Genomic DNA, 15,480 nt, shown 5'->3' with positions numbered 1-15,480 from the left:
CTCTTCTTTAATAATAATAATGACAGGCCAACATTAATTGTGTGCCAGGTGCTGTGTTAGGTGGTAGGAATACACAAACAAATAAATTGCTATCCTGCCTTTGAACAGATGAAGATCAATGTTTAGAGATTTTTAACAATGTGCATGATTCTATTCAAGCCTCGCAGTAGCTTCATGATGCTGGTTCATTTTCTTCTTACGGATGAGAACAGTCATCTGCTGAGAGTGATGCCGATGTATGGTGCCCCTCAACTGCAAGGAGAGGGGTGCGGATTGCATGTGGCAAAAGAGCCCTGGACATATGAGGGGTGGGAGCTAGTGGATGGTGCTCCTGTGGGGTGTGTGGGGTCTCTTTACTTGCAGATTTTAAGAAATCAAGGACAGCTTCTGGATATGGAGGGGTGGGTTGACTTCCGCCGCTGGGGTGAATTAGGGGATGCTGAGTGCTTCTTGTAGCCCTTCCCTCACAGTTCCCCGGCTCTCTTCCCTGCAGGTGTCTTCAGCAGCAGCCCGAGGCCAGCCTGCCCACCGCCAGTGTCATTCTCTGTTTCCATGACGAAGCCTGGTCCACGCTCCTGAGGACGGTTCATAGCATCCTTAACACGGCTCCCAGGGCCTTCCTGAAGGAAATCGTCCTCGTGGACGACCTCAGCCAGCAAGGTAGCTGTGGGTGTCCTCCAGGCTCCCTGGGGTGGGCCTAGGCCCCTGGGGGTGTCAGGCCCATGCTAAAATGGGGGTTTGGAACCTATTTGAGGAAAAGCTCCCCATATGCAGACCTCCAATGAAGACCAGGTGCAAGTAACTAACTTATTAACAAAAAGCATCCACGGAAAACCAGTGAGGCAGTTCGGGGGGGTGGGGGGGGCGCAAGACAGAGAACAGGAAGAAAGCAAGAGGGAGGTCCCAGGAGGGTTCTGTGCAGGGTCACGTCAGTCTGGTCCCATTCGGGCTCTCTCAGGCACCAGCTTCCCACAGTCCAAGGAGCCTCTCCCCCAAACCTCTGCCCAGCACAAGAGGGTAAGCATTTTCTAAGTGTTCATTGCCTCTTAGATGCATGGCAAGCATTTTACAATTCATTGTTTAGAACAACTCACATACTGTCCAGATGAGGAAACCGGGGCCCAGAGAAGAGAAGAGACCAGAGCTGGCCCAGAACCAAGAGCGCAGAATCTGCCCCTCTCTGACAGGAACTCACTGCAGGGAACACCCCAAGAAGAAAGTGGAGACAGAGAAGTCTGCTGCCTGACTTCCAGGTCAATGGTTCTCAAACTTGAGCTGCCTCAGAATCACATGGGGGCCTTGTTAAAACACCGATTCCTGGGCCAGCTCAGAGTTTTGGGGGTCTGAGCTGGGGCCCAAGATTTCGCATTACTGACAAACACAGCTAGTGCTGATGCTAGGGGGCCATGGCCCACACTTTGAGAACCTCTGCCCTGATGTTTGGCTTGGAGACCAAGTCATACATTTCTGGCTCAACTAAGTGACGTATAGAGGGCTCCTCTGGCATTGTGAGAAGCTGCAAATACTCAGAAGGAAGCTGAGCATCTGTGAGCTCTATGAAGCACATTTCTAATGGGAACAACAGAGGATGGAACAGAATGAACAGAGACTTTCATTTGTTCTTTCCAAGGCTCTCACGTCAGGAGTTTTGTCAGCCTGGCCAAGGCAAAAAGTCAGACCAGCCAGAGGCTCTGGAAGTACATGGGGGCTCCTGAGACACACATGGCTGTGTATTAGGAGGACTGATAACAGTCTCAGGGCTTGGCTGGGCTGGCTGGAATAAATGCCCAGAGATACAGCAAACTCCGGGCTGGGGCTGATGCACACCTACGGTCCCTCCGCACCAGTGTCCCTCAGGAGTGTGGGGAGTAGAGCAGCTGCCTCTGAATCCTCAGCTCCCCCCTGGTCCTGCTGGAGGGTATCTGGATCCCAGGTCCAGCATCTAAGCTGCTGCCTCCTGTCCAGCTCTCCTCATGCCCTTCACCATTAGGCTGGATCTCCAGCCACTGACCCTACATTTCCCACTGACCCTCGGGTACAAGACAAGGCCTTTCCCACAGCTAGGGGTGGCACTGGCTCTGTTTGTCCCTAGGTGACTTCTCTCAGACCCAGAGCTCAGACAAAGGCCAACACATACACTGTTCTCATTTACTCCTCATGGCCACCCTGAGAGCAGAGCTCACCAGCCTCACTTTGCACAAGCTGCCACAAGGTGCGTAGGGCCACCCCAAGCTGCTGGCAGCTGTGGTCATGACAGTGTGGCAGAGTCATCTTGATGAGCTTCCAGTTATTCATCTTAGTAATAACTTCCACATTCAATTGTTAAATGAGAAAATGCATGGGCTTCCCAGCCCATGATAGTCTCTGGCAAATGGAATTCAATACCATTGCTGTTTTCTGGAAGGAATGGGTCTAGGATCATACCAGCTCCCAAGCACTCTATTCCAAGTCATGTGGTCTTACGTGCTTCAAAAACTGAGAAAGTCAAACCACAATTATAGTTTAGAAATTCTTCCTGATCTCTCCGGGAAGCCTGTGGATGGCAATACTGGACTGGTATGGCAGCTCCACACAGCATCAGAGACGCGGCTCCTCTGTTTTCTATTTAGCCATGCTTACAGCGTAGTTTGGCCTCGTAATCACAATAGGGCTGCTCCACCTCTGGGCATTGCACACACAATGCTGAAGGAAAAGAGTGAGAGCAGATAGGCAGAGGCCTGAAAGTTTGTTTTTTTTAGGGGGAAAATATCAGTTAAAATAAGAGTTTCCCAGAATCCTCTCATTTATTATCTTTCTACCAAAGCATCTACCAGCAGAAAGAGTCTTGGGAGATGTATACTTTGAGCTGCTCTGAACAGAATCAAAGTTCTGTGAGAGAAGTGGAAGGGAGAATTCTCCCTTGGAGAAAGTGATTAGCAGTGTTCAATTCAGTGAACTCATAAAGGCCTGGTTCTCAGATGTGCAGATTCAGAAATTTTAATTGCTTAACTAATAGGGGTTCCTGTCTAGGGAGTACAGTGGGACTAACAACCTGGCAGAAAAGTAATTATAAGGTAGTAAAGCAGCACACTTTACCCCTGAGAGACATGATGGCCAAGAGAGCGGGGATCTGTGTAGCCGAGGAACTTTAGATTCTTGCATCCACTGCTCTGGACATTGTTTCCCATGCAGAAAGCCCGTGATGCTCAGAAGGATGCTCTTGAGGAAGGAGTGCCAGGAGTCTGGTGGGGGATCCTGGGTGAGGCTGACAGCCCTCTGCCCCTGCCCGCACCTGTCTAGAGATCCAGCTCTCAAAGCAACCCAGCCACATGTGTTCACAGTCAAGACCACCTCTGGGATGGGCAATGGGGCAAATTCTCGCAGTTTGCTCAGTTCTGCTCAACACACACGTACTGAGTGCTGGCTTCAGCCAGGCCCTGCACTAGGGGTTGGAGCAGCCGAGATACATGAGGTACCATCCTCACCTTTGGGGAGACCTTAGTGGGCTGGAGCTCCCCATTTCCAAGGATCTATGGGAGCCTCTGCTTCTCTGTGGATACATTACTCCTCCCATCCCACTGGCTTGTTCCTGTTGGCATGTGAGTGCCACCGCCATGCGCATGCACACGCACACACACAGTTAGACTTTTTTATTTTGAGCACAAGACTTAATAAGCATCTTTCATCCTTTTCATCACCTTCTCCTTCAGAACCTTCATCTCCTTTGCCCTCAGCCTTCCTAAAACACTGTACACACTCTTGGTCTCAGTTTTTAACACCTCCCACTTCCTCCCTACAACTCTTTGCCTCACAGACTCACCCTTCCACTGCAATGTGACCTGTTCAGCAAACACCTCACTGACTTGCCAGCTGCCAAATTTAATGTCCTTTCTGCCTTTAACTTCCTTGACCACTGTCTTATCTTGGGTCCCCTGGAAGCAGAGTTTGAGGCAGGGATTTGGGAGCTTACTATATTTTTTGGGGGTGTATTCTCTGTCACTGAGAGAACATTAGCAAGTTCTGTCCTCTCCTAGTTCTGCACAATCCCTTCTGGGTTCAAGTGGGGAGCATCATGACCTATCCCAATGAAGGAAGCATCTTATCTCTTAGCAACAACCCCACTGTAATAATGCATTTGAGTTTTGGGACCCTTGTGCTCACCATGGGATCCAAGAGAAACAGCAACCCTAGTGACAGTCATCATAATCCCATTGGCTATGGCATCTGTGACTCCATTGACCAGAACCCTGTCAATTCCAGGACAACTCAAGTCTGCTCTCAGTGAATATGTGGCCCAGCTGGAGGGTGTGAAGTTGCTCAGGAGCACTAAGAGGCTGGGTGCCATCAGGGCCCGGATGCTGGGCGCCACCAGGGCCACAGGAGATGTGCTGGTCTTCATGGATGCCCACTGCGAGTGTCACCCCGGCTGGCTGGAGCCCCTGCTCAGCAGAATAGCTGGTGACAGGTAACTCTCCTCTCCCAGGGCCTGCAGAGCAAGGGATGGGGCTGGGTGAAATAGTTTCTAGGTTCAGCCACTCACACAGCAGAACAGTCTCTGCAGTTTGAAAAAGTGCCAGGGTCTCCACCCTTAAAGTTTGATTTGTTACCTTGAGGTTTTCAAATGCCTTGTAAGAAACCCAGGGAATTATAGTTGGAAGCGAGGTTATAGGTCTTCCTGTCCATCCATCTTTTCAACCGTAGATGTAGAAATGGAGGCCTGGAGAATAGTATCTATGAAGTTACAAATACTTGAAATCCTATTAAATTGCATGGAAGTCCAACACTGTACCATGTCATCATTGCCCTTGACTTTTGTCAGTAATTTTAATCAAGATTGTAACATATAAACTGGGGGTGAAGGGGTTAAACGATCCTTGCCATAGATTTATTGATCCATAAAAAGGTAGCATCAGAGTGAGCACTAAAGTTTCATCAAGAGCCAGCATTCTTTGCTTCTCTGGTATGTATGGGGAGTTTCTGATTTTCCACCTACAGCCAGGCTGGAGAGGACTGTACTGTACATCATGTACTTTAAATTTTTCTTTGACCATTTCTCTCCTTTCCCTGTTGCCCTGTTCTTTCCTATTTCCTTGCTCAACCCCAAATTTTCCCTGAACATGTACTGTCAACTATTACCTTTGATCTGAATATCCCACTTCAGAAAGCCAAGACCTGGTGGCTGGTCCACCTTGGCCCACCTCAGGTATACCCCTTGGGACTCAAGTAGGCCTGTTACCAGTGGGACCTCAGTAAATAATTGATTGTGTCCAGCCTGGTGGGGTTGATGCTAGAACACAGCCATGTGACATCTAACCTGGCACTTCTACCCATGGTAAAAGTTTATTGTCTCATATTGGAAGTGATCATACAATAAGAAAAATTTATGAACGTCATTGGAAGGGATCTAGGAGATATGGGAGTTAACAGACTGCTGAATGGGGGAGATTTCAAACAACGTATAGAAAATTGATAATCTTCCAATGATTCCATTTTCAAGAATAGTCAGAAATTTAATTCTAAGTAAAACCAAGACAGATCCATTTTGATCAGTTCTATGATAAATTACCCCCTACTTTTGGCTTACATCTTATTAAGAAATGGCTGTATGCATAAATTCAGCACCAGAGCTAGGACAACAGAATATGCAAACTCTACAAGACTGCCATCTTTGACTCTTTTTCACTTGAAGTGACTATGTATCACTGTAGGCAGACTCTAAAATTGTCTCACTCACTCACCATTTAATTCCCATCCCAGAATCAAATCACGGATGGCTCTCATAGGGACTTTGGAGGTCATTTTGACCTACTTCATGATGTCCCCATTACCCCTGGGTTCCAGGGATGGTTAAGAGACCCCCTCAGGGTCACTGGCCCACTGGCAGCTGCCCACCACCTCCTTCACATTTAGCAACTGGCAATTAATGTTACTAGGTCTTATATATGGGTAGCCCTAGAAGACTTCTTTCAAATGCATTCTTCAGTGCCCACTGCCCTTGCTCTGTGAGGTGGCTCAGGGTGGTATTTTTCTCCTATTAATCACAAGGAAGAAACTGAAGCTCATAGCTGAAGTGACTTGCAAGGATACACAGAGAACAATGGGTAGTTGAGTCAGGTTTTCTCACTCTAGGTCCACTCTAGCTCTTTTCACTGTGTAAAAAAAAAATTTTTTTTTAAATCGAGGAAGTTGGTCAGAAAAAAATATTCACTCATCCTCACCTTCCATCCCAGTGATGGGTTATTTACTGAAGCATTGATGAGAGTCCCTCATGTCTGCTTCTCACACTGGTGCAATTTCACAGATCTGGAGACTCCGCACTCCAGGCTAAAGGAGAGTCAGGATCCTTGGCTGTAACTAAATGCAGCTCCCTGAGAAGCCTTCAGTGATTAGGAAGAACTTCTAATTTCTCGTGCCTTCCTGTCCATCCCATTTCCAAGCCTTTCTCCCCATTCTCTCTCCCTGTCCTTCCCTCCCTTTTCCTTCCCCTTCCCCCCTCTTCACCCTCTCTCTGTCTATTTCTGTCTGTCTCTCTCAGACACACACAGTCACACTGGGCCTTTGATCCTGATGTCTTCCTGGCTTGGCTTCCCCTTAGTGTTCTCTCTCCTCTGTGTTTTAGGACCATCTTTTCATCCCCCATACTTCTTGCATGGCTTCCTGTCCCCCTTTGTTTCCTTTGGCCCCCTGTGACTAGCTCATAAGCCTTGGCAGGGAGGAACTGAAAGAAAAGGTACCTGTCTGGAATCTGAGGTCTTCCTCATCTCCATCCTTTCCATACGGCAACGCCCTGGGTGCTGCAGCATGAGAGAGTGATGTCCTCTCTGTGGTTTGCCCTGCTTCCCCCGGGACCTGGCCCAGGTGGCTCTTCTGGACCTCCTGAGTCAGCTTACCCCAGGGAAAGCGAAGCTCTGTGAGCTATTGGCATGGCGGCTCGTACTGCGGCTCTCTGAGAGAGAAAAGGAAACCCAGCTTCCTTAGAGGCTCCTGTTAAGAGCGGTACTATCACCAGGTAAGGACCCAGTGCCTGAAAAAGAGGAAAAGTCTGAAAAACTTTCCTTAAAAAAGTGGAGTGGGAGTGGCGAATTTACTGTAATAAGCCACTAATCAGCTATTTCAAAGAGCCATGTCTTCCTCCACACTCTGGTGAGAGAATTCAGAGCCTGGTTACTGGCCTTGTGCCCTGACCCTTCCTGTGGGACAGGACAGGTCCACCCCTGGCCATGTGGCAACATTGGATTTTTATGGTCCTTATAACTCTTTACTCCTATTCCTCAGAAAATATATTATAATGTATTTACTTTATTGGAATAAGACATCTTAATCCTAAATGCCAGAAATTATGAATATACAAATTTAGAATGATCTTTAAGGTGGAACAGAGCACAATCCCATACTATACATAGCAACCCTAGACAAAGTTCTTCCACGAGCAGTTGGTTTTGGGGAAGTCCTGGGAGATGCCATGGCCAGAATCAAATGTAACCATAGTGAAAATCATGAGTATCTGTGTCACACCCAGCTCCCGGTGTCTTGTACTGACTGCTAGTTCTAGTTCCCAAGCCAAGCAGTAGCAGTCATACCTCTAGAAAAATGAAGGCTTCCAGAAGAAAGAGACCTGTTTTAGTAGGGGCTGAATGACAACATGCTCTCAAGAGGCTGGACAAAGTGTCTTCCAACTGCAGACTGGACTGGCCCCTATCTGAGAGACACTGAAACCTAAGGTCACCCAGTGCTCAGCCAGGGCTGATCCTGCTCTGTGGGGAGAAGCAAGGAGAAGCAAGAAACAGCTTTTCCTTCCTCTCTGCCCTTTTAGGAGTTAGATAATGAAACACAGTCTGAGAATCCCCTGCATGTGCATGTTTCTGAGCGAGTAGCAGAGTCTATGTCTGTGTGTGTATGTCAGTCATGTGTGCATATGTGTGAGTGTGAGTACAGGAGCGTGCATGTGTGCGCGTGTGTTAAGGAGTTCGCTCCCTCAGCCGGAGCAGCTTCTTCTGGGTCTGGTGCCCTAAGGAAACTCGGCAGCACCCCTCCTCCTTCATACTCCTCAGAGGATGAGTTCTCTCAGTTCTCCCTGGAAAAGTCAATACCAGTTCTAGGGTCACAAAAACTCAGGAAGAGATAATTCAGGCATAAGAACCTTTCCACAAACATCCAGGAGTATCACAAGCTTTCAAAAATGGTGTTTGTACAACAGACCTTGAGGAACATCCAGGCCTAGGAAAAATAGAGACAAGAAAAAGTAGGGTTTTTCTTCATTGTGGTGAAAGGTTCGGTTAGGGAAGTTGAAACCACAGTTAGCCTTTGAATATCTGGACAGCGGTGTATTGGTTAACCTGGTATACTTCAGTTAACTAGTCTTTGTTGACAGCTGGACTGCCTCTGTATGTCTTTTGAAACCTAACACTTGAGTTCCGGAACTTGGAAGGCTTACCAGAGGTTCAGCCTTGCCCTGACTGGGAGTTCAGACTCTGCTCACAAGTGAGAGAAGCATGGAGTGAGCAGACACTGCTGGCCCCTTCCAAATCAAACATGGTAGCTTTGCTTTGGCTTTAAGTGAATTCCAAGAACATCAGACACATTTGTAGGTACAAAAACAAAGCTAAATATAATACTGTGAGTTTTAAAATTGTGATTAACTACGCTTCTTGAGTCACTAGACTGCAGTTACTCACTCATTTAGCCCTGATTAAGCAGCCACTATGGCCCATGGGAATAAAACCAAAACAGAAAACATCTCTCCCTTCATTCACTGACACTAGTCTTCATTTCTACCCAAAATGTACTCAAGGAGGCTCAAGACTAATCAGTGTATTCCCACTCAAAATAGAGAAAAAAGGAAATTCCACAAAGGAAAAGATGTTCTTGGGAATCAGGAGTAATACAGCTGTAAGGAACTTTATCTATGACTCTGAGATTCCAGAAATACAAAGCAAAAAAAAAAAAGAAAAGAAATATGATGGATTTTAGAGTTTTCATTTACTGATAAAAATATATACATGGCTTTGTCAAGCACAAAAATCCATGGAAAACCAATTGTGTGAGTGCTTGAAGGTGATTTTCTTTCTTGTCCTCTTATAATTGATGAAGACAGCACAAATTGGATGCAATTCTTCAAAATTCAGCCACGTAGTTCCCATGCCTCCCTATTCTGAAATTCCACAGCATGCTTTGTAAATAGGCAAATGATTTCATCTCCCCGATTTGTTCCCCACTAAGTGGAGATTTAGGAGGGATTTGGGTGCCTCCTTTCTCCTTCATTCTTGCTTCAATTTTCTTAGGTCAATGTGGGTACTGCAAAATAAAAGAGACCCAGAAGGATTGAGTTCCCCTTGCCTTCCAGTAGAACAAAGTAAAAAGGGCAAGAAAAGGACATCAGGATCTTCTCCCTAAATATAGATTTCAGGACTCCCTAAACTAGCATTAGTCACTTAAGGCCACAGGATAAAGCAGGTCTTTGATTCTTGGGACCACCCTGGCCCTCTCTACTTGATGTGGGCTTGCTTCAGCCCTGGCTCTCTTCAAGATGCAGAGAACAGAGATGGAGACCAACGTGTGTATAGCTCCTTTCAGGAATCTCACTTCTCTAAGAGTGGTACCCTCAGCAAGCCCTCAGTTCAGGCTGGATCCAGTCCATAGCACAGATTTCCAGAGTTGCTGCTGTAAGGGGGTAGAATAAAAATGTGATTGAGGGCCAGGGATTTAGCTCAGTGGTTTTGTCACCTGCTGCGCAAGTGCAAGGACCTGAGTTCTATCCCCAGTACCAAAAAAAAAAAAAAAAATGTGATTGAGACACTGAGCAGTGGAGAGCAGCTTCTGGAACACTTGAGCGATAACTTGCTTCATTGATGGCTAAAGTTTCAAACCGTGCCAATTTCCCACTCACTCTCTCTGAGAACATATTGCCAGGCTGTTCAAAAAAATCAGGATAAAATATAATCTCCAACAGCAGCAGGAAATGAGCAAATAAACCTAGATTCAGAACTTTGTTGTTTTTCCTTTTATAGACACCTCGCGCTCATATAGAAATGCATTAACATTGGCTACACCTCTTGGGCTTGGTAATCCTGACTTCTCAAACCAATCAAGTTTTATGATGCAGGAAAGGAACAGGAGCCAGACCTTACAGTAGGAATCCATAGGGCATATGACATTGTGCACAATATTTTTGTATATGGGCATATGAGCATTTTCCTCAATATCCATATCAAGGTCTATGGTTTCACCTGATTCTCAAAGAGATCAAAGACGTCAAAAGAAATTAAAATAAAGCAAGAGGATCACAAGTTCAAGGCCAGCCTGGGCTCCATATTGAGACCTGTCTCAAAAAGATAGATGATAGATAGATAGATATAGATAGATAGATAGATAGATAGATAGATAGATAGAACAAATAAACAAATAGAGATTAGTAGCCATGGTCCTAGAGTATTATAGTTGAGAAAGACCTTTGTGGGAAGTAGTTTAACCTCCCACTTTACAAATGAGGAAACTGGGGCCCAGAAAGGTATAATTGCTATCTTGAGGTCACACAGCTCATTGGTGCCAGAGCTGAGCCTAGAACCCCACTTCTTTTTTTTTTTTTTTTTTTTTTTTTTTGGTACCTGGGATCAAACTCAGGACCTTGTGCTTGTGAGGCAGGGTGAAACCACTGAGCTAAATCCCTGGGCCATAGAACCCCACTTCTTTGCCTCTCATGCTGTCAAGAGATTTTTTTTTTGGTACCGAAGATCGAACTCGGGACCTTGCACTTGCAAGGCAGGCAGTGTAACCACTGAGCTAAATCCCCAGCCCCAAGAGATTTTTAAAGAAAGAATGGAGCAGGTATACTCTTTAGTGAAAGGGGGCCCAATTCCTTATGGAAAAATATAATTTCTAGGATAGTGAGACACAACAGAAATATACCACGAGCCACATGTGTAATTTAAAAGTTAATAGTCACATTACAAAATAAAAAGAAGGAAAAAAAACAAAATAAAGAGGCAGATGAAATTAGTTTTAATAATATATTTTAGTAAACCCAATATATCCAGAATATCATTTGAACATGTAACCAATATAAAAACTAATCGAGTATTTTTTTACAGCCTACATTCAAAGTCTTCTAAGTTCAGTGTGTATTTTATACTTACATCCTAATTCAAGCAAACCACATTTTAGGTGCCCAATAGGCATGAGTAGCTGGTGACTGCCATGTTGGACATCACACGTATAAATTTTATTTTCATACACCAGCAATTGAATGGCTTGTATCCTTTGATTTCTCAATTCTTCCCAGAAGCCGTGTGGTATCTCCGGTCATAGATGTGATTGACTGGAAGACTTTCCAATATTATCCCTCCAAGGAGCTGCAGCGTGGGGTATTGGACTGGAATCTGGATTTCTTCTGGGAACCTTTGCCAGAGCATGAAAGGAAGGCCCTCCAGTCCCCCATCAGCCCCATCAGGTGAGCCTGGTGAGCCAGCCTGGCTTGCCTTTGGCACCACACTTTCTCCACATGTTTCCTGAGTCTGTGTCTCACTTTCCTCATCAGTGAATTGACAGTAATTACAGTATTTACTTCATAGGACTGTTGTGAAAACTTAAAGCATTAATATATGAATAGCATTTAGAGGACTCCAGGCTCTCAGGGCTAGGCGTTATTATCTTTGTTAGGTCAGTGAAATCAGTGAAGTTTTTCTAGTTTCAGTGGATGCCCCATTGCAGGAAAGAGGAAGAAGCTGAGCCAGACCCTGACCCACCTCTCTCACCAGGTAACACTGGCAATTCTTTGGCCACAAGTTTGCTCAGCAGAAATAAAGAATTTAGCTGGGTGAATGCTAGGGCACTATAAGTCTCAAAATATATCCAATTTTACTGGTCACTTCTCACATACTTGGTTTTTGGACAGCTATTTAAGTAACTGTTCTAGATACCTTCTGTCAAATAACAAACACCTCACACTTAGTGAAGAAAAATTAAACAGTCATTTGATTAAGTTCTCAGATTCTATGGGTCATGGATTCTGAAAGGACCCAGTAGGATTGGTTGCCTCTGTCTCCACAGTATCTGGGGCACATGCAGATGAAATACATTCCCCAACATCATAAAGCTAATGAGAGGTAGGTCCAGAGTTAAAACTGAATCTACCAGGTCCTTTGCTGCTATGCTATATTGTATTTTAAATACAAGTCCATAGTCTGTTATCCATAGTCACAAAATCTAAAGAGCTCTGAAAAGCAAGCAGTTTTTTCATAACCCCTTAGCAGAAGATGCTACCCTGAACGGACACAGGCATCCACACAGGCTTCATTTATCTCACTTACTGTGAAAATTCATATTTCACTGAATCTAGTTTGACTAGAGTGCTGCCCAGACCCTTCCAGGGCTGATATGTAGCGGATGACATGTGCACCTTTTTAAAATTAGGAAACTTCAGAATTAAAAAACATATTGGCCCCATGAGTTTTAGAGAAGGAATAGTAAACCTCCAGCCCCCAAAATGTAGTGAGCATTTAAAATGTGACATGCAGAATGCTGTGCACTTTTTATGAATTATTTTTAATCCCCACAAACCAATTATGGAACATTTTATTCCAAATGAGATGAGGAAACAGAGCTCAGAGAATCAGAGGTACATGTCTCACCCAAGATCTTACAAACGGTGAGTGGCACAGGTAGAGATTTTGTCAGTTAATATTGTCATATGGATTTTCAGTATTCTAGTATAACTTGATATTTTTAACAACCTAAAGGCCTTGTTAATGTAACACTATTTAATTGCTAACCCTAATTTTCTTATTCAGAGTTTCTAGTTTGTTTTGCTTATAAGTCACGTGTATAGTTTGTTTTGCTTATAAGTCACGTGTATTTCCACCAGGGTAGGTGGAGACCTTTCTACTTCCAGAGTCCCTGGTGGATTAATCTTAGAATTGGGGAGGGGAGGATGATCAGTCATGTAGAAAGCAGAAGAGGGTGAGGGAAGAGAGAGGAGGAAACATCTTGACGGTGTCCTTTTGCCTGGCCTGGCACTACCTCCTTAGAGTGTCTAATTTTAGCCAAGGCCCTTCTTCCAAACATCTCTCCAGAAAGCCTGGAGCTGGAGCGTCTGGGAGTGCTGGGTATAGACCTATGCCCTCTCTACAGGAGCAATGCCTGAGCAGAGGGAAAAAAGGCCCAGGTAACCTTAGTTCTCTTTTCATGAAACACTTGCATTTCTGACATCGTTGCTTTGCTCCAGTCTTGCAATTAAAGATGTTGAGATCTATCTGAGCCCAGAGCCCACCCTCTCAACCACTGGAGCTCCCACCTAGGAAACCTCCAGCTCGCCACTGCACCTGCTATGCTCCGCATTCTGAACTTCAGTCTCTTGCCTGTCTTCTCTGTCCAGGAGCCCAGTGGTACCCGGAGAGGTGGTGGCCATGGACAGACGTTACTTCCAAAACACTGGAGCGTATGACCCTCTCATGTCACTGAAGGGTGGAGAAAACCTCGAACTATCCTTTAAGGTATGTCCTGAGCCAAGGAAGGACCCAAGTGGGATCTCTGGGACAGAGTGTGTGGACACAGCTTGGAAGCAACCAATAAATACCATGGTCAGAAATACCATGGGTAGGGGCTGAGGCTGGGGGTAAATCATAGTCATTGCAGAGAGGTGGGTCACACATTCCATTACTCCCCCCTTTCCAACTCTCTTGTGTTCTACCTTGATTTTACTCTCATTGTACCTCATGAACTTTATTTTCAAAATGTGCTTTTAGGCAGGGTGCAGTAGTGCATGCCTATAGTCTCAGCACTTGGGAGGCTGAGGGAGGATTGTAAGTTCAAGGCCAGCCTGGGCTACATAGTGAGTTCAAGGCCAGCCTCAACTACAGACTAAGACCCTGTCTCAAAGAAAGGAAGGGAGGGGAAAGGAAGGGACGGAAGGAAGAAAGGGAAAGAAGGATGAACCTACCATCAGAAAAGGGCATATTTACACCTCAGAGCAGAAATTCCACAGCTTCTCAAGCATTCTCTGTTCCTAGCACCCTTAGTTGGCATCTCAGTAGTTTTTTTAACATCCATAGGCCAAATATAAAGCTATCCTGTGTATTCAATAATTTAGCCCAAACTACCTAATAAGTATTTATCCTAACAACTTACCACATGCAGGCCATTGCTGTACTTCTAAACCTTGGTATTAGATTGGACACCCACCAATCCCATCTTCTGTTCCACATTGATTTTAGCATAATACTTTCTTTTCATCACAGCATTCTCCAAAAGCTTAACCCAGCAAAGACATCCATCCTCAAAAGTGCAGAGATCTAGCTAATGTTGAAGTACGAATTACATCAGGCTTGTGGTTTGCACAATGTCCAACAGATGTCACTGTTTCGCTCAAAAAACTCAAAAATATCCTTTGAGTTCTTTGAGGTGCCCTGGGCACCTTGGCAAGGGTTTGAAAAGCCTAGCCTTTTTGTCTTTCAGTTCATGGGCTGCTTTTCTTAGAGCTATTTCCATTTTAGCCTCTGTCCCAAACTTGGACCAAAAAACTTCCTGCCCAATGAAGGTCAGGCATTTGTTGAATGGAAAGAAATATTAGGGAACAGGGAGGACCTTCTTGATGTCATGAGGGCTCCTAAGGAAGGCTCACTTTCATCTTCACCACATGCAGCTCTGAGTACATAGCATGAGGCTTCACAGGCTTTTAGAAAGTCCCTGACCACCACAGGCACCTCTGTCCCCAGGGAAGCACTCTCTGGGGAGTAGGGATACTAATCTCCAATGGGTGGTTCATCTCTGTAAGTGGTGGATCTGCACATGCATTTCAAACGTGGCACATTTAGGTAGATCCATGGACGGGCTCATTGCCCCTCAGATCCATCCTGGTATAAATACCCTATTCTTCCCACCTTGCCATTCCCCTGCCCAAACTCCCAGATCTGAAAGCTCCACTCTAAAGCTTCTGATGACCATGACCATTTTGTGTTTATGATTTCCTGTGCCAGCCCTCATGGACAGACTCCTTTTCTTCCAATTGTTCTAGGAAGTAGAGGTAGAATTGTTTACCTTCTCTCTTCATGGCAGGCCTGGCTCTGTGGTGGCTCCATTGAAATCCTTCCCTGCTCTCGGGTGGGGCATGTCTACCGAAATCAGGATGCGCACTTTCCCCTTGACCAGGAGGCCACTCTTCGGAACAAGGTCCGCATTGCTGAGACCTGGCTGGGGCCATTCAAAGAAATTTTCTACAGACATAGCCCAGAGGCCTTCACCTTGAGCAAGGTAAGGAGAGAGCTAGGTGGGGGTTTCTGTAACCATTGTAGGGTCACCAGCTGGAAACTGGGTCAGGGAGGACATCCCTCCTGCCTGGAAGAAAAGTAGAAGCTTCCAGCTTGGGCATCCTTGAGTTGTCCCCTCTCAAGTGGCTGCTGAGCATCAAAACATCACAGCTGAGCTTGGCCTAGAACTCCTAGTGAATATAGAATGGAATCCATGGGATGCAACCTTTACCATGGGTCCAGAGGAGAGACAGAACACAGA

At 45.6% G+C, this 15,480-nt stretch overlaps 1 protein-coding gene across 3 annotated transcripts in view; it reads left to right on the top strand.

Moving 5' to 3' along the window:
• Galnt15 (polypeptide N-acetylgalactosaminyltransferase 15) overlaps positions 1 to 15,480 on the top strand; it is a 45,522-nt gene that overhangs the window by 17,713 nt on the left and 12,329 nt on the right. For 2 of the 3 annotated variants that reach the window (XM_004864250.3, XM_021243966.2), the window contains exons 2-6: positions 494 to 660; positions 4,240 to 4,444; positions 11,258 to 11,425; positions 13,349 to 13,466; positions 15,028 to 15,222. In XM_004864250.3, the coding sequence (XP_004864307.1) occupies positions 494 to 660; positions 4,240 to 4,444; positions 11,258 to 11,425; positions 13,349 to 13,466; positions 15,028 to 15,222 (853 nt within the window). The remainder of the gene's footprint in view (positions 1 to 493; positions 661 to 4,239; positions 4,445 to 11,257; positions 11,426 to 13,348; positions 13,467 to 15,027; positions 15,223 to 15,480) is intronic. The other variant, XM_087182250.1, reaches the window with a different exon arrangement.

The sequence above is a fragment of the Heterocephalus glaber genome, unplaced genomic scaffold (genome assembly GCF_053883595.1).
Source record: "Heterocephalus glaber isolate CG9 unplaced genomic scaffold, H.glaber_assembly_v1.0 deba00001472, whole genome shotgun sequence".
In the NCBI taxonomy this organism is placed as follows: domain Eukaryota; kingdom Metazoa; phylum Chordata; class Mammalia; order Rodentia; family Bathyergidae; genus Heterocephalus; species Heterocephalus glaber.
This window is presented reverse-complemented; position numbering and strand designations above follow the sequence as displayed.